A 20,273-nucleotide genomic window follows, 5' to 3' on the forward strand; every position below is an offset into this window, starting at 1 on the left:
ATTGATCCAACCCAATTTCATATCTCATTTTATCTTCCCCTTTCCATTTTTGACCCCAGGTCCTAATTTGAGGCCACATTGGAGGGAGTAGGGCGCCTATGGCAACTTGCGCCCAATAGTGGGCCAACCAGGGTGCCTTGCTTCCAAGTATTTGGCCCCAAATTTAAACCACTTAATGTTCATTTTGGTTAAGTGAGAATTATTTTCTCATGTCAGGCTTCTCTAAGTTTTACACCCAAAAATTCTTGGGAGAGGTATATAAGAAAGTACCCGATTCCCTCATTTTGGTGAATAATTATGAAATAAGAAGGACAAACAATGATATGATACCAATTTCATGCCTCAGTTTCTCAAGAGAAAGACATCAAGCATCAAGGAATTGAATATTCATAGTAATTTGCAGATCTATACATTTGTGATGGCATCCATGGTCTTCTCTTTTTGAAGTCAAATACAATCAAGTCAACGTCACGCATCTTCATGAACATTTTTCCTTCAAGAAGGTTTATGAAGGTATAAATATTTATTTTTTCAGTTCTAGACTCTACTACCTAACATCATGCTTTCAATTAAAGTTCAATTCGATTCAATTTCAAAAATTGGGATTTAACATAGGCAAACCCCTTTGTACCCAACATTTTTTGGTTTTCTATGTGTAGGAATAGGTGACAAACTGATAAATCATGTATAGAATGAGAAAGTGGAAATATATAGTGTAAAATTCATCAAAGTTGCAACTATCAGGAGCTGGCTGAGTAGGGCGCTTCAATCCTAGGAGTAATCTAAACTGGATTCCTTGTTTCGTCTAGTTTTTCTTGAAATTAAGTTTGTACGTTAGTTACAATCAGCTCTATCACTTTTTCTTCTAGAATCTATTTGTTAGTTACTAGTCTTCGTGTGCATGCCAAAAGATATCATTACAACCTATTTGGACCTACTTCGTGCATTCTTCATTTTTAATTGCATAGTCATAGTCCCTACACAACAAAGGCGTCGTGAATCCACTTTGTGCTTAAGTCATCTTGAACCTAGTAGATCATTCTCCTTTCAATGAAACCACATAGACAATGAAATACATTCCTTTTTTCCAGACATAGACTTGTGAATCCTATTAATACTACCTTACACTTTGCTTAGTTGAATTCAAGTTGACCCTTCCATGTATGAAGAATCTATTAAAACAAAAGTATCAATTGATACTATGAATGAAGAGAGGCATGCAATTGAAAAAAATAATACAAGGAAGTTAGTGCACCTTCCTAAGATAAACATCTAATTGGTATCAAATAAATCTATACAGTGAAATATCCTGATGGTTTTGTGAAAAAATGTGAGGAAATATTAGTTGCACAAGGATTTACAAAACTACCTAAAATAGATTATTCAAAAATATTTTCTCTAATTGCAAGGTTTGATACAATAAAGATTATATTGGATATTTTTGCACAACACAAGTGGCCAATTTATCAGATGGATGCAAAATTAGCCTTCTTCAATTATTATATTGACGAGGAATTTTATGTAGAGTATCCTATAAGCTATGAAATTATAGGAAAAATAGTTTGTTTACAAGTTGAAGAAATAACTCTATGCATTGAAGCAAGCTCCTTGTGCATGGCATGCATTTGATTGACAATTATTTCTTGAAGAAGGGATTCCACCAAAGTCCATTTGTGCCAATCCCATATATCCAACATCTTGGTAATGATATTCTCATATTTTTTCTTAATCTTGATGGTCTTATTTATATAGGTAATAGCATAACTCTCATGGAGAAATTTCAAGTTGAAATGAGGCATGAAATTAAGATAGTCGATCAAGAGCTCATGCATTATTTTCTTGATGTGCAAGTGCAAAAACAATCTAAAGGTATATCTGTTTCTCAATCTACATTTTCTGTTTATCTATTGAAGAGATTTAAAATGTTGTCATACACTCCATTTCCACCCTTGTAGCCCTTGATGAAAAATTAACCATGGAAGATGGAAGTTCCAAGGTAGATGCAACCTTATATAATACTTTGGTTGGGAGTCTCATACCTCACTACTACTAGACTAGATATTATGTATGATGTGAGACTCATCTCTTGATTCATGTGGGATTGACATGAAACTCATTAGGAAACTACAAAAAAGAATCCTAAGGTATGAAGGTGGTACACAAAATTTAAGGATTCATTATTCTCCTAATGAGTAGTTGGTTACACATATACTGTAATTGGGCTAGTTCAATAGATGATAAAAAATCCACCCTTGATTATGTTTTCTCATTTTAATCTAGAGCTATTTCATAGAGTAGTAAAAGATAAGTAATTGTGTCTGTCTCTTCCATAGAAGTAGAATACATTACAACAACAAGAAGTTGCCAAGAAAATTGGATTCAATAGATCTCAAAGGATCTTCATTTGGTTCAAGAATATCCAATCGATTTTTTTTTCTTATAATAGAAGCACTATTGCAATGACCAAAAATATAATGTTTCATGCAAGAGCCAGACACATTAAGATCCACCACTATTTCATTCATAATTTAGTTTAATTAGGGCAAGTAGAATTGCAATTTTTCCCTACATCTAAGCAAGTTGCTGACATATTCACCAAATCACTTCCTAGATCCATTTTTATTGAGTTGGAGAACTAGTCGAGACTCATCCGTATTGCTCATCCAAGGGTAGATTGAATACATGCATGCATTATCTTGACAATGACAATTGAATTTTCTTGATTTTTTTTGCATAATAAATTGTATGTATGTGCAATAATGTTTAGTTTGTTTTCTATTTTTACATTGTAGTTGAAATTCAATTTACTTTTTTTTTTATTAGTAATAAAACTTATCTTTTCATTCGTTCTTATTTTGAGCCATGTAAAAGTGTGTTGAGTCATGTAGACTATTGCATGGAGTTTAGTCTCCTTTATTTAGTTATATAGATAATAGCTTTTGAATGTTGTTAAATAAAGTTTAATTAATTCTTATTTCGTGTGTTTCATATACATCAAGCCATTAACAGTTATTCAGTAATACAATTGTCTGCACAATTCAAAGTAATTTTTATTTAAATCATTTTGCAGTGATCAATGTTCTATGGTTGAATGTGTAATTTCTCTATTTCTGATCTAATCATTAATACAGTAAGTGTTAATTTGTCTTCTCATCCTTTAAATTCTTCCTTTTGTTTGTTGCTGTCCTTTTCAAAATTCCCTCTCAATTCAGAACTCAAACTTACCTATCGAAATAACTTCACTATCAAAACATTAATTATTGTTGTTGTGCAAGAGGGAGGAAGAGGAATATGGATCAGAAGAAGATCTTCAATGGGCTTCTCTTTAACAGGTGGTTGTTGATGGGCTCAAGGATAATAAATTTGCAACAAACATCATTTAGCATGAAATGACCTTTGAAAATTCTAATATTATGTTCTATAACTCAAAAATTATATAGATATATATTCTTAACCTTAAGATATATTATGTAGATATATATTCTTAACCTTAAGATATAAGATTGAGACACAGTTCCAAATATATTAAAAAATAATATCAATATTATTTACAGTAGAATATTTAACTATCAAATAATAAAATTATAGATTTGTAACTTCCATTTATTAAGAACAATCCAACTATTTGATGGTAAAATCTAGCTAAAAGAACTTATTAGATAAACTACAATAAAAATCATAGTTATAAATAAATACATCCTTCTTTATTTGTATTTAAAATCTTGGTACTTATAACTCGATTAATTAAATGAAAGGAGAAGCAACACAAGCCTGCCCTGCTTCCAGGAATTGGCTTATTCTTCTTTCACCATGCACAGTCTACCTTTCCATCCAAAGGAAATAAACATACATTACAATAAATGCGTGATTTCCAAAATCTGCATTCTTAGTTCTGATCTGCAAACGCCTTGAATTTAAGACACATTTATTTCAACTATTAAATTGATTGAGAAATCTAAGAATCAGCCTTACTAATTGAAAGCGCTGCAATCTTTTCTAATTTGTCCTTGATTTCCCACCTTAACACCAATCCGACCCATATTTGTGATTGCATTTATGAAGCCTTGATTAAATGCAGAGACATTCTTTGCATAGAGTTGAACAGTTTGTTTGGACCGTCCGTCTGTGAATAATACCTCATCAGAAGTGAAAAGGCCCTTACCATTTAGGAGATTTTGGTAGTAGACATTGTCAAATATATTAGGAGTTGTAGGGTCCATATTAATAGCAATGGTAGGATCCACATTTTTTGGACACATTCCTTGTAGTTGACTCGCATAAGTAGGATTCAGAGTGGGGTCAATTGGAGTGCTATAAATTCTGCTCGAAAATTGATTGCAGTGAGAAAACCCTACTGTGTGTGCCGCTGAAAATAAAGAAAAAAATGATATTAGTAAAACATGTTTAGACCAAATTATATGTATAGAATTCTTTATTCTATAATATAGCCCCGCTTGTTATTGTGTTTGGCACCCTTTTGTAATAGGATATGAAGTATACCTAACTCATTTAGATTGTAGAGAAGTCATGGATCTGACTATTGCCTCTGGGTGAGTTGATTTTGAGCCTCATACCAGGCCTACTGATTAGAACTGATTAGATTGGGGCATGCAAAATTTAATTTTACCTCAACATTTAGAAACGAAAGAAACTACCTAATGAAGTTTGTGGAATTTCGTTACAGCCTAATTAACACTTTATCAAATTCGTTGATTTTGGTTGATATTTTTAGGACACAAAAAGATAATTTCTATAGAGCCAAGACTAACTTTCAAGAAAAAAAAGGACAAACTGAAAATCACAAGGGATTTGAAATTTGTCTTTCTAGTTTATTGGACTGCACAAGAGCTAGTAGTGTATAAGATACTAAATTATGGAGATAATAAAGATGGAAGGTAGACAATTTTAGTGTTATAAGTTTTGTCTTGGTGTTTGTTAAATTGCTTCTTGATGTGTCATTAAATAAAATGAAATGAATTGATGTATCATAGAATGTGATTGGAAATGTTGATCTTAAATGTTGTTTCAAACAAATTTTAATCACTTGAATTTAGAAATAAGATGTAATAAATGAAGACATATTTTTTAAAAGAAACAGAATTAAGATTGTTTCATTTATTTGTTACAAGAACATCAAATCGAAAGTTTATTGATGAATTTGAATGGTTTTGAGTAATTTCATTACAGATTAAACCTTTTAAGTGTAAAATTTCAACATCATGAAAGATGATGTTGAAATTATATCCTATATAACTTTGACAAAATGAATACCACAAATCCTTACCCTGAACTACAGAGTTTTTAACCTAAAACCTATGCTCCCTATTAAATATGGAAATGATTGTATTGATTTGAGATAAATGTTTACTTATTAATATTCTCCTTCAACAATGACTCCGAAATCTAAGATGGTAAGAACTATGAAAGTTATAATAAAGAAGGGAAAACAACTATCTAGTCCTTAAGATTATGCAAATTTTGACTTGAAGTCGCTTAAATTGTTTCTCGATGTGCAATCTTAGCAAAATGAAATATGTTGAAGTTTCTCTAAATGTGAATTAGCGAATTAGGATTATTTCCTTCATTTTCCACAGGGAACATCAAATAAAAACTTTACTGGCACCAAGATTCCCCTATCTGGATCCAAGATAGTTAGAACTAGAACTAAATATGAATACGATTGCTAAAAGCTGGAATAATTCGCTACCAGATAAAGAAATCAGATCTATCAGAGATAAGCTCTTGTTGTTGAAGAGAGAGAGCAACTGATCGAGATTGAATGAAGACTTGGGCAGGTTTCCACCGACTCTGGATGCTTGAGATATGAGTCCATCTCTTCTCCCCAACTCCACGCTATAAGCTGGGCCTCCCGCCTGGATATAACACGAAAGAAAAATTTTGTACTTTAAGCAGTCAGGTATTGAAGGCACTAATAAATATGCAAAACAGATAATCAAATGCTTTTAAGGAAACAGGTTTGATTCTTCAACTGCACTAGCATTTATAACGTAAAGCATAGTGTCCTAATGATTTCTATGGTAGCAGCAATTGAAATCAATATGACGTTAAGCATATGGCTATATCAAATGTTTTTGGTAGCAGCAATTTAAGACAAGTGCATATGCAAGAAAGAATGTTTGAATCCAGCAGGTAATTTGGCTAAAGCATGCTAGTGACAGATAATGAAAAGCAAGATCTAGATTAACGCAAAAGCATACAAGGCCTTAGAAGGGTATATGAAGTTACATAAAAGCCAGAGACCAGAAACATAAGCCTGTCATGGGTAGTCTTTGGCTAGGAAGTTCTGTTGAACTCTATATAATATATTGACACTTCCTAAATTAATTCAAATCCATCCTATGTGAATGTTAATGCACCAGTTATCACATTCCATGTCCATGACTACATAGACACAAATCGTACATGGTTCTATTGGTGTGTTAATAGGTAATTCAAATTTATCCAACATGAAAAACTCCTTAGGATTCTATTTTTACATAGTTCTAAGCATTACTCACCAGTCGTATAACATCTCTGGTAGCAATGGCTAGGATATCAGCACATGACACGATATTAGGACATACGTTCTCTACAGCTTGCTTCGCTTTGATTACAGTATCAAATCCATCCCCAGCAAGGGACAAGTTGTCTGGAAAGTCTTTCTCCGCCGTATTGTTCGCAGTAGATTGGATAATCACAGAGGCGTCACATCCCTGTCACACACAAAAATGTAACAAATTATTTGGCATTACTAAATTCATGAGATTCATACTGTGGCACAAGATGTTAATCAAGCACAGATTTATACAATGCAATGCAAGCTTATATTTCTAGGCTTAAAAGTGTTACACTGACATTTGTATGTTTAATATGTTACTTAAGGTGTGTGGTCACATTAAGAATACACTTCTAAACTGAAAAGTGTTAAACACTCAGAATTGACAAACATTCTCTTAGCTTAATATGTTGCTTAATATGTATCTTACTTAAATCAACTCTATTACAAGCTACAATAATTTAAATCATGCCTTACAAAATGAAAATTTGGACTTCCAGGGACACACAATTGTCTGGAAGATGAAGAAATGTGCTTACCTCAACGAAGCAGTCATGAAAAAAAAGCCTCAGCGTCCCAGGAACAGTAACAAATGTCTGATTAAATTTCAAACTAACAACATTTTTTACAATAGCCTCAACCTTGGGACAGGAATTGGCATAAAAATTAGTACTAAGCAGGCTTGATTGAGCTGAACCTTTAAAAATGAACACCCCCAACAATACGAACAAGCCCAGGCTCAACTTTCCACCCATAGTTAACAGTACTTACTAACTGATTCCTAGAAAGAAATTGTATTGAAGTCCATAACCTTTAAGGGCATACTAACTGGATCTCAAACTTCTTTCAAGACAACTGTCAAAGGCAACTTATCACTAGCAGTCGGTCATATGCTGAAACGACCCACAAGCTCTCTCTCTTCCCAATCTCCTCTCTCTGTCGGTCATATGCTCTTCGGTTGGTTGAATTTAATTTATAAAGATAGCATAAACTGAAGACTCAGAGGTTTTGCCCGTTCGAGGAAATGCCTGCCCTAGTAGGTATAAGAATCACAGTAAGTAGCACGAATTGATTCTTTTGCTATTGCTATCGAAAGAGATGATCAACTTCATAAAAAAATAGATAACAACAAAGCTGCAATACCGGTACTCCTAACTTATGATTGTTTTCTCTATCCATACAACCAAAATTAGTGTCTATCTACAACTGATTCCATGCACAAATACCGTGTGCACATTGTCTATCATGCTTCCTATCAAGATGCTAACATTCAACGCTTAAAAAATTGGAAGAAGCATCATAAATACATTGAAATATGAATAGAAAAATTAAAAAATTTCGTTTGACAAATTAATAATAATTAGGCACTTGTAAAATATTCTTAATTTACAATTATTTGCCAATGAGATGGTGCTGCAGCAGAGAGAACGGATCATACTGATAATCTATATCGACTTGTAATCAATCAATGCCAGCTAATTCAATTTATATATGAAGTAGCTGCTATGTTCGTTAGATTAATAAATTGGCCTGGTGCAATCGATTTATATCCTATATACAAACGTGTACGTGTTCTTCTTTGTATAAATTATGTGCAAGAATCTTTAAACAAAATATAATTAATAGATTTTATATGAGGGAGACATGTTGGTGCTCCACGCCTATGTGAAAAGTCAACTGTATTTATTTGGAGCTTGAAGTACTTATATTTTATATTTATTATTCTAAATAGAAAATTGGATTCTTTAAAATTATTAAGTAAACTAAATAAGTGTTTATGATTTAGATATATAAATATATATATTAATAATCTAAATAGGTTTGTGTATTAATTTATAATTAAAATGAATGTTAGATTATTAATCAAGATACGTTGGTATGCTAATGTATATTTTAAATTAAATGTTAATATTTTTAATGTGAATATATTGGATAGAGACATTTAGTTCATTGATAAACAATATATGTTTTGGATGAGAATTAGGAACCTTAAGTTATTATAGCTAAAAAATGTACTTTGTTTATTAGAGATATGCTTAAAATATTACATATAATCTATAGTTTGTTAGAGGTCAAGTATGTATTTCTATGTCAAGCATACACATTTCGTAGATTTGTCTTTTACATCTAACTTCAATCTTACAAAATGTGTAGTTCTTCTTTACTATTTTATTAGATGACCTTTGTCTTATTGTCTCCTTTTTTATTTATGATGATTGGTGGTATTCAAAATAGTTACAAAAGGTTGTCATCATCTCATAAGGAGGAATCCCTCTCATAGGTCAACCCCTTGAAATATTTATAAGATATGAAAACATCATTAAAAATGTCTTAAAGTGACATATGTAATTTTTTTCTTCTTTCAAGTGAACCAAATCAAATAATTCGACTATTTATTTCTCATCTAATTATTTAGATTGAGAGAGGAATTATGGGTTCCAAACGATACTTGAGGATGATAAATAAATGTTGATAAATGCCTTCAAATTCTAACATTATTAGCTTCATATTTGACAAAATATGTGCTTAATTAGTGTTATTTACTATAGATGTTATAGTTATATTCTATTTGATGGATAAAAAATAGGATTATAAAATGTACAAAGCTTAGTTGTTTGAATCTAACATACACAAGTAAAGTAAATCATTCACTAATACACCATTCAGACATATATCAAATCATATAATCCAATACATGTTGATTATATTAAAATACAACATCCCTTTATATCTCTACTACAATCTCTTGATACATCATACTTTTAAATCTGTATTATGCACACTAATTTTTTTCATTAAATATATTCTGTCTTATTTATATCTTCTTCTCATATGTGCTACATATATGTTTACATGTATATGCATATTATTTATATATTCCAAAGTTCAGAGAAACCAAATAGGCTCTCATCAAGGCATTGAAGAGACAAGAAAACACTAAGCTTGGAAAGGTGGCAGCCCCGAAGACATAATATTTTTTCAATCTACAATATCAAGATAAAAGTAAAATACAAAGTGAGGGTAAATGCACAAATTTGAGTTCACTAAGAGTGGAAGTTTTGGACTTAGCCTAAAACACAAAAAATGTGTTGAATAAAATGGGATTCCATTATGCTTTAGGGTCTTGAGTTAAATTTGAAATGGGATCCCATTTCAAAAACAAAATGGGATCCCATTTCAAAAATAAAACAAGATCCCATTTCTTTTATATTGTTTGTTTTTTTTATATTGAAAATTACTTATTTATACATGAAATATAACATTTAATTATAAGTCACATTTCAATACTTGTTTTTCCTTTCTTATACTTCAATTTTATATTGCATGTATATATTGACATGATCTTTGAGAGTGATTTCAAATCTCTAGGAGTTAAAATTTACAAATTCTAGATTTTAGAAGATCTTATAAATTTTCAAAAAGACAAATTTCAATAATTAGCAGGCTCCTATCAACATTTTCTCACTCTCTTTATCTCACTCTATTTATATTCCTTGAGATCTAGACCCATATCTCTCTATATCACTCTTTCTTTATCCCCTCTCTACCTCTCCATCTCACTCTCTCCTCTCTCTCCCAAAATCGAAACCTATCTCTCTCTCTCTCTCTCTCTCTCTCTCTCTCTCTCTCTCTCTCTCTCTCTCTCTCTCTCTCTCTCTCTCTCTCTCTCTCTCTCTCTCTCTCTCTCTCTCTCTCACACACACACACACACACACACACACACACACACACATACACACACATCCTTAACTCTCTACTCTCTATCTCTTCTTTCTATACAAACCTCCCCTCACTCCCCACCTACCTTTATTTCTCTAAATATACTTCTTTATCTATCTTTACATATCTTTCTCACCCTCCCTAGTAAGTTATCTTTCTCTATGTACATCTCTCTTCCACCCAAGATCTTTGTCTCTCCATTTCTACCTCTCCACCCCTCCCTCCTTCCCTCTCTACTTTTATCTCCCCTCTGTCTCCTCTCTATCCCAAAATTTGTACCTATATCTTTACCTCTCTCTCATATTCTTAACTATTTACTCTTTATTTCTTGTCTCTAGACACATCCCCTCACTCTCTAGCTACCTTTATTTATCTACATATACTTGACTATCTCTCTCTGCATACCTTTCTCTAAATCTCTCTCCACCCCTCCCTCTTTCTTTCTCTATTTTTATCTCCCTTCTATCCCCTCTCTACCTCTCTATCTTACTATCTCCTCTCTCTACCAAAATCTAGACCTGTCTCTCTACCTCTCTCATCCTCAATTCTCTACTCTTTTTCTCCTCTCTCTACACACCTCCCCTCACTCCCTACCTACCAATATTTCTCTATATGTACCTCTTCACCTCTCTCTTCATAGCTTCTCTCCCTCCCTACCAACTTATATTTCTCTACTTATATCTCTCTTCCACTCTCTCTTTCATTCTCCCTCTCACCCTCTCTCTCTCAAACCAATTCTCCTTCTTTACCTCTCTATCTAACTCTCTCTTTTCTCTCCTAAAATCTAGACTTATCTCTCTACCTCTCCCTCATATCCTTAACTCTTTACATTTTGTCTCCTCATTGTGCACTCCACCCCTCACTCTCTACCTACCTCTGTTTCTCTTCAAATACCTTTCTATCTCTTTATACATACCTTTCTTTCCCTCCCTATGAATTTATCTTTTTGTACATATATCTCTCTTCCACGTTCTTTATCTTTCTCCCTCGGACCACCCTCTCTCTCTCTCACCCTCTCTAGCTCATGTCCTTCTCACTCTCTCACTCTCTACCTATCCATCTATCTCTACTTATTTATATTTCCCCTCTCCTTCTCTTTCTATCCATCTATCTACCTATCAATTTATTTATCTCCCCTCTCATCGTCTCTATCTACCTCTCTCTCCCTCCTCTAATTTTATCTCATCTATATGCCCTCTTTACCTCTCTATCTCACACTCTCCTCTCTCTCCCAAAATAAAAACCTCTCTCTCACATCCTTATCTCTCTACTCTCTTTCTCCTATCTCTCTACATAACTTGCCTCACTCTATACCTTCCTCTATTTCTCTAAATATACCTCTCTCTCTTACATACCTTTCTCTCCCTACCAAATTATCTTTCTCTATATCTATATCTCTCCCACCCTCTCTTTCTCCCTCCTAATTTTCCTATCTCTATCTCCATCTCTCTCTATCACCATCTCTATCTCTCCACCCCTCCCTCCTTCTGATGTAGGCATAATTGGTGAATCCTCAAAATAGAACTGATCGGCTTATGCAACAAGAGTAACACAATGAAAGAAACAATAAAACATAGAAATATTACACAAACATATCATATTATTGTCTTAGAACCTCTAGTAACCAATTGGTTATCATCATACAATCATCATAGAATATTCGGTAGTCAATCAGTTACATAAAGGCTAACATGCCAGAAACAACCCATTCGAAACTCTCAGAGTCAACTAGATCTCTAATCACGAATCTAAATCCTTATTATGATCTCTACTATCCTATAAATGATTACATAATACCATATATATACACTCCATAAGATATCCAGGTTGGCTACAAAAGATTACATTTACCAATGTAGGAAAAATGAAACTTTTAATAGGTCGGCCCCAAGAATGAAAGGAAATTCTCCGGAAAAGAACCACCAAGAAGGTTGGCCAAGAACTTGGGAATATTAATAAAGACCCAAAATAGATCCACATGCTAAGAAATTTTTTTGGAAAAGAAGAATCTCCAACCGATAAGCCCAAAACTACCCCAAAACCAAGAAACGGTCAAACCGGAAGTAATATGTTGTCGGAAAAGAATCCAAATAGACTGAAAATATGGAATTAAGCATATAAACCAGCCTAGAAACCAAAAATACGATCTGCAATAAAAACAAGACACCACCGAAACATACCAGTAGGAACACAAAAGATTGCATATAGAACTAAACAAGAACTAAACTGAAAGGAAATATTTTTGGTTGATGCAAGATTTCTAATAGACCGGGGATGCTCTTGCATCAGACACCCTAGGTAGAAAGAGACGTTCCATGAGAGGCAACTCATGAACACTGAAAAGGATTCAGGATATAGATTCCATGCTCATTTCTGATCCAAATATCTTCCTTATCTGCAAAGCTCCTTAACTCCTCTAGAACCTCAACCAGATTCTCTAACTCCCGAATCTCTTTATTTCTCTCCTTTTGTTTAGATCTCCACATTGTCTCTTCTTACTACTCTCTTTCTTCTACAACTCTGATTTATTTTTGCCATAAGACTTCATCTGGTTTGTCACCATAAACTTCTTGTCATCCGGTTCTATCTGTCTATCAAGCTTATCTATCATATCCTTTTGTAAACCCATGCCACCTTCTGGTATAACCTCTGCAACCAGTTTCTCAGTACTGCCACTTCTTCCAAGACTCAAATTTGTCACCTCCTTCTCTTTCTCCTTCAAAGAAGCCAATGTGAACTTCGGCCCATCCTTCTCAATAGTGATTAGGTTTATTCTACAGTCATAAATATCTCCTCTATAAAATTTCCAAGGTCTTCCCAATAAGACATGACAAGCACTCATAGATATAAAGTGACACAGGACCTCATCCCTAAAAGGTCCAATATTAAAATTCACCAAACACTACTCCTTTACTTATAAATTTTGATTATCTTATAACCAACTTACGTTGTAAGAATAAGGGTTCTCAAGAATCTTCAATCCAAGCTTCACTACCATCTCCTCACATACCAAATTATCGATACTTCCACTATCCACAATAACCTTGCAACACTTACCACTTGATTTGCACATAGTTCCAAAAAGACTCTTTCTCTAAGTAAGTTTGGTATCTTCACTGCTCTGCTCCATCATCACTCTTTTGAACATAAGGAATTCTCCTTTCTCCGGTGCACAGTCAGTTCCGATTCCTCATTTGACACACATTTTCTTTCCATTCCCTGCTTACATTCATAAAATCTATGTTCGATTTCTCTGCACTTGTAACATTTGCCAAGAAATTTTGTGTTATTTCCTTTTCTCTATGTTTTCTGATCTGGTTCTTTACTCCAATTAGGTTTTGATTCTTCTTCAACATTCTTCTTCTTTGTACTCATCTACCTCTTGAATATCTCCTTCCCTCTAGGGTTATTTAGTTGTCTTCTTCTCACCTTCTCCTCAGCATTCAAAGCATACTGGTAACATTCTTCAACTATGGAAACCCTCAACATAATCATCTCATCTTGAATGTTAAATGCAAGTCCATTTATGTACGTCACCACCTTTTCTCTATCCATCTTTCTATGTCAAGATATGATCATCACCTTGTAGAATTCCTTAGTATACTCTTTCATAGTCATGTTTCTCTATTTTAGGTTGTGCAACTTCTTGAACAATTTCAACTCATAGTCTCCCGGTATGAACTTGTGCTTCAATATTGCAACTATCTGTCTCCACTGAGTGATCTTCATTTCACCATTCTCCACTCTTTCTCTCTTTAATTATTTCCACCATAAGCGAGCATGCCCTTTTAAACTAGTCTGTGCCAACTAGACTCTTTGTGGGTCCTTGACATCCTCAAACTCAAAGTAATCCTCCAACTCTCTAATCCAATCAATCAAATCCTTGGGTTCAGCGTTCTAAAAAAGTTTGAAACCCTCACTTTATGAAATTTACTCGCTTGCACCACTACTCTCAGAAATATTTCCTCTCTTCCATCTTCCAGTCCTTCAGCCTCTTTTGCCTCAAGCTCTTCTCCACCTTTTTCATATTCTTCCCCAGACTCCGAATTCCTTTGTAAACCAACCAATGCATTCTGGATCTTGTTCCTCATCTCATTCTTGAAATCCCCCATCATCTGCTCTATCCTCTAGGGGTTCATCCTTCTAGGCGACATCTCCTCCTCCGCTCTATTGAAATTCCTCAACTCCATGATTTGAATACCAGTTACAATTGCCTCTCACTTGGTAATCTATTGAACACACTCATAGCCTGCCTACAATCAGTGATCTATCCACCCAAATGAATGGCTCAAGGTTCGCAAAAAAATCTTCCACCAACAGGTTCATAACCAGCTCTGATACTAATTGATGGAGCCATAATCAGTGAATCCTGAAAAGAGAACTGACTGGTTTATGCAGCTAGAGTAACACAACGAAAGAAATAAAAAAACATAGAAAGATTATAGAAACATATCATATTATTGTCTTAGAACCTTTGGTAACCAACTGGTTATCATCATACAGCCATCATAGAATATCTAGTTGTCAATCGGTTACATACAGGCTAACATGCCACAAACAATCCATCTGGAACTCTCAGAGTCAACCAAATCTCTAATCATGAATCTAAATCCTTAATCCGATCTCTACTATCCTACAAATGATTACATAATACCCTATATATACCCTCTAGAACATATCCAGGTTGGCCACAAAAGATTACATTTATCAATGCAAGAAAAATGAAACATGTAAATAGGTCGGCCCCAAAAATGAAAGGAAACTCTCCGGAAAAGAACTACTAAGAAGTGCGGATCAACAAGAAGGTTGGCCAAGGACTTAAGAATATTAAGACCGACCCAAAATAGATCCAAACTTCAAGAAACCACTCTGGATAAGATGAATCTCCAACCGGTAAGCCCAAAACTGCCCTAAAACCTAGAAACAGTCAAACTGGAAGCAATATCTTGTCAAAAGAGAATCCAAATGGACTAAAAATCTAGAATTAAGCACATAAACCCACTTGTAAACCAAAAATATGATCTAAAATGAAAATAAAGCCACCATCAAAATGTACTGGTAGGAACACAAAAAATTGCACATAGAACTAAAAAAGAACTAAACTAAAAGGAGATATTTTTGGTTGATGCAAGATTTCTCATAGACCAGGGATGATCCTGCATCACCTTCCCACCCCCCCTCTCTACCTATCCATCTCTCTCTACTTCTATCTTCCCTCTCCATCTCTTTTTATCCATCTATCTCCCCAAACACTCTCTTTATCTCTCCTCACTCTCTCTACCTACCCCTCCCTCCTTCTATCTACATATCTACTCCTACATCCCTCCCTCCTTCCCCTCTTTACCTCCCTATCTTACTCTCTCCTCTCTCTCTCCCAAAATCTAGACTTGTCTCTCTACCTCTCTCTCATATCCTTAAATCTCTACTCTTTGTTTCATCTCTCTCTACACACTTCCCTTAACTCCCTACCTACCTCTATTTCTCTACATATACCTCTCTATCTCTCTACATACTTTTCTCTCCTTCCTTGTCAACTTATCTCTCTCTACATACATCTCTCTTCCACTCTCCCTCCTTCTCCCTACCACCCTCTCTCTCGATACCTCTCCACGCCTCCCACTCTCCCCCTCTCTACATATCCATCTCTCTCTACTTACTTCTATCTCTCCTCTCCCTCTATTTCTATCCATCTATGTATCCAATCACTCTCTTTATGTCCCCTCTCACTCACTCTACATACCTCTTCCTCCTTCCCTCTCTACTTTATAAAGAGAGAGTGAGTGGGGAGATAGATGGATAGAAAGAGGGAGAGAGGAGAAGGTGTATAGAGAGATAGGAGACAATGTGTAGAGAATTAAGGTAGGGAGGGAGTGAGGGGAGGTGTATAGAGAGATAGGAGACAATGTGTAGAGAATTAAGGATGTGAGAGAGAGTTAAAGAGATAGGTCTAGATTTTGGGAGAGACTGAGATAGAGAGACGTAGAGAAGGGATAACGGAAGAGTGACATGGATAGAGATTGTTCTAGGTTTGTGTTGGATATAGAGAGTAATATAGAGAGAAATAAAATGTTGATAGGAGCTTGCATTATAACTCATAGAGATCTGAAACCACTCTCATCAATATATACATGAAATACAACTTAAAGTACAAATCACATTTCAATATGTAGGAAAAAAACCTATTGAAATACTAATTATAGTTAAATGTTACATTTCATGTATATATAAGTCATTTACAATAAAAGAAAACAATATAAAAAGAAATGGGATCTGGTTTATGAAATGGAATCCCATTTTTAAAAAGTTGAATACTAGCATTGATTTTTGCTTTATATTTCACTTTGGAAAAAGGCTTAGGGAGTTGACCCTTAGCCTTGGATCTGGTTTGATCTCCAACTTGAAGGCCATGTTAGTGTCCATTTAAAAATATTGACTTTTGATATATACTTGAAGACCCTTTTTGCATAACTTTTTGAAGAAATTAAAATTCATTATAAAAGAGACTATATAGATTCCAAAAATGTATATTTTAAAAATTGGTTTTTTTTATAAATTTTTAAAACAATTTCTAATGAAAGAGGTCCATAAACTTAAATAACAGGGTTTCTCATTTTTTTAATAAATTTTTTGTTTCTAATTATTTTGAATTTTTTTTATATTGCATCAAACTAGAGACAATTTTATGCACTAAAAAGAATAAAAAAATGATAAGTTTAGGTGAAATTTTTTGTGTCATGCACAAGGATTTTTTAAAACAATAATTATGCCCAATAAAAAATGAACAAAAAAAAATTACAAAAAATATATCCTCATCAAAGGTGATTGTGTTAAAAATATTTTTTGCAAAAGGTTTAAGAAAAATACTTTCATTTAGGTCAAATTATGCTTGTATAGGGCATGGTATGGTCCTGAAAAAGTTACTTTTAAACTATAGGTTTTAGAAATGCCTATTGAAACTTAATTTGTATCATTTGGGTATTAAAATAAATTATATATCTGGAAACTAGATTTTGAGCACTACATTTTATAGTATTGACTCTTTTCAATATTCATTCATTGAGTGATTCAAATGTTTAGGTTAATTGATAGGACTTCTTAAAAGTAGGGAAAACACTTCCACTTTTTGGCCAAAAAGTGGACTCAACTTTTTGTACACACCTGTGAGAATATGATTATCATTGGTAACAACATGGATCATGAAGAGCATGAAGTTATGGTGTCTAGGAATAGTAAGATCCTCATATTATTTCTAGGAGCCATATCAAAAGAAAAGTCATGACATATAGAACTAGTAAGATTCTCAAACTTTTAAAAGGAGTCATGTTACAAAGGCATAGTGCATGGCCTCTAGTACTAGTAATATTCTTAAATAATTATGAGTCGCAAGAATAGCAAGTTATACTATGTTAGGTTTCTCATGCGTAAGGCGAAGGTCTCATGAGGACTAGCAAGTTGTGATACTCTAGGTGAGCTTCACATGAATTGAAATTACAAGGCCAATCAAAAATTTATTTTTGTTGGGAAATCTTGGATATGAAACCACAAAAGGATGTTGCAATAGCACAAACAAGTTTATGGTGTGTGATCAAAGTGTACAACCAATCTTGTGATATGTACACAAAGTGGAATAGAAAGTAGAATGTATGCCCCCATTTAAAAGTAGTTGAATACACCAACTAGGATAATTTTCCTTCAAGGTACTGTAAATTCAAAAGAAAGCATGTTGAAAAAATGAAATTCCCCCAAACATAGGCAATCCAAGGTGATATCACATATAAAACAAGATCACATAAGGGATCAGCATATTTGGGACAAATAATATATAAATTTATGTTTATTTCGAACTAACCATATCCCTTAAACAAAGAGGAATTATGAGTACAAAGGAGGAAGATTGCATAACAAGGTACAAAGGGTCTTTTTGGGTCAACATGGAAGAGACCAAAAGGCTTCAATACCTTGTATTGTCCCCAAAAGATAACATAAAAGAACATTTGTGATATAACATTACAACATGTTGATTGATATCACAATACGATTGACCTCTTTGTATCCTTGTACCAATGGAACCTCAAAGTTATCCATAGAGAACTTGACAAGGAAAATACATGTACCAAGAAGAACATCATGGGGAATCAAATCACATAGAAGAGAATACTCAAGAACAAATAGGCACTGCACCAATAAGGTAATCTAGAAATCATTTACTTCTTAATAGTTCTCATAGTTATAAAGAGATTGTGGGAAATATTCTAATGACAATCAAAATAGTATAGTACATGGAGATATTTCTAGTTACAAACATGGACCATTCCCTAATTAAGGATCACTATGAGTGTCACGTGTAGCTAAACTTCATGCTTTGAAAAATATCAAGGATAATTTAGAATCATTTTTCAATAATTTCAACCATTTCATCTAAATTTATCACAACAATTGATTTAATAGGAGGAGAATAGTCCATTATAATAAAAAACTTAATATTTTTGTTGGGGTTGGTATAGGTAGGGCTCATCTTTAGAGTGAGTAAAAGTAAGGAAGGTTTAGGAGGTGGGGTTAAATCAATATTCAAATGATTAAGAGATAAATCACTTCTTTTTATAAGATCATGAGCCTTGGCATATATCTTTGATAGTGTTATTTTTCATTGACTTTTTCAGTTTTAGTTTGAAGCTTTTATAAAAGGAGTTAGGAATTCACTCAACATTAGTTCTTCTATTTCCCCTTTTCCAGGAATAGGAGAAAAAGAATTAACCTCTGAAAATCAAGAGATACTAGGAGGAGGTCCCTAATTGTGTTGGGTTCTTACCTTATTTTCCTTTATAGAATGCAAGAGGTGGAAGTATATAATACACAATAGATAGTCTAGGAAGAAGAAGCATTGTTAGTCTATGATGTGGTTTTCTTGTTACCTATGGTGTAGGAAGAGTTTCTTATGTATCGATAGAAATCATAGGATCATTAGGGGTAGAAATTTGAGTGGATCCCAAGGAACTACCTAAGGATAACACATCTATTCTCTTGGGTTTAAAATTTTGGTTGGAAAGGAACAAAAAGTCTTCTGTAGATCAAATAGGTTGAGGTTGTTGTGGCCAAAAGTAGTCAAGCATAAATTTTCTATGTCTAGACAAGGGTCAGAACCCATTATGTAATATAGTATGCACCTATCATTCAAAAGGGAACTTCAAATACTTATGTACAATATAGGGGTCTAATTTAATGGAAGTAAGCCAAGGATGACACAAATTCACATTGAATTAGACTAAGGTAGGGATAAAGTTAAATAGAGAATCTGAGCTTTAATGCCCAATTTTAACTTGAAGGGATGTAGATATAATGTTGGGACAAGTGAAACTATCATGCAATTTAATCAAGAATTCATATCTATCATTTTGTTTGTAGCTCATACATATAAAAGAATTATTTGATAACAAAATTAACCATACATACTAGATCAATGAAAACCGCACTTGTGGAATTTTCATCAACTCTAGTAGTTATGTATAGTCATACATCAAGTACATGAATTTCATTATCATTGTGGGTAAAGGTAATACTAGGTCCAAGCTTTGTCATAGGTTTCTCTTGTTTAAGAAAAGGTCAATGAATTCTATTAGATGTTCATCTTGGTTGTGTTGTCCATCATTGTGTATATAATTAGCATTAGAATCAAAAGCATTTTTGGATGAGATTGAAAACATCTAGTAAAAAAAATTAATTTTGATTAGGAGGTGCTATGGATTTATTCTCTTTATCGTCCACAAAATTCACTTATATGATATTTAATTTAATGTGATCTTGTACAAGTCATGTCTTAGATGAATAAATTCCTCAAGAGCATGTCCAGGAGTACGATGATATCGACAAAAGGCATTTGTATGAAATAAAGGAGATACATTTTTAAAGTCTCTACCGGATGTATGGGGGGAGTTTAATCAATCTGTATAACAATTGAAACATAATAGAATGTAAGGACTCAAAAAATTGTTTGAAGTTG

At 33.6% G+C, this 20,273-nt stretch overlaps 1 protein-coding gene across 1 annotated transcript; it reads right to left on the reverse strand.

Moving 5' to 3' along the window:
• Positions 1–3,874: 3,874 nt before the first annotated feature.
• LOC131050681 (peroxidase 50-like) lies at positions 3,875–7,476 on the reverse strand. Its single transcript, XM_059209108.1, has 4 exons — positions 7,096–7,476; positions 6,519–6,713; positions 5,708–5,873; positions 3,875–4,366 (listed from the first exon to the last, which is right to left on the reverse strand). Exons 1-4 carry the CDS (start codon positions 7,309–7,311, stop codon positions 3,972–3,974), a joined length of 972 nt encoding a protein of 323 aa, XP_059065091.1. The 5' UTR covers positions 7,312–7,476; the 3' UTR covers positions 3,875–3,971.
• Between the last annotated feature and the right edge of the window lie 12,797 nt (positions 7,477–20,273).

This window comes from Cryptomeria japonica, chromosome 7 (assembly GCF_030272615.1).
Source record: "Cryptomeria japonica chromosome 7, Sugi_1.0, whole genome shotgun sequence".
Classification (NCBI taxonomy): domain Eukaryota; kingdom Viridiplantae; phylum Streptophyta; class Pinopsida; order Cupressales; family Cupressaceae; genus Cryptomeria; species Cryptomeria japonica.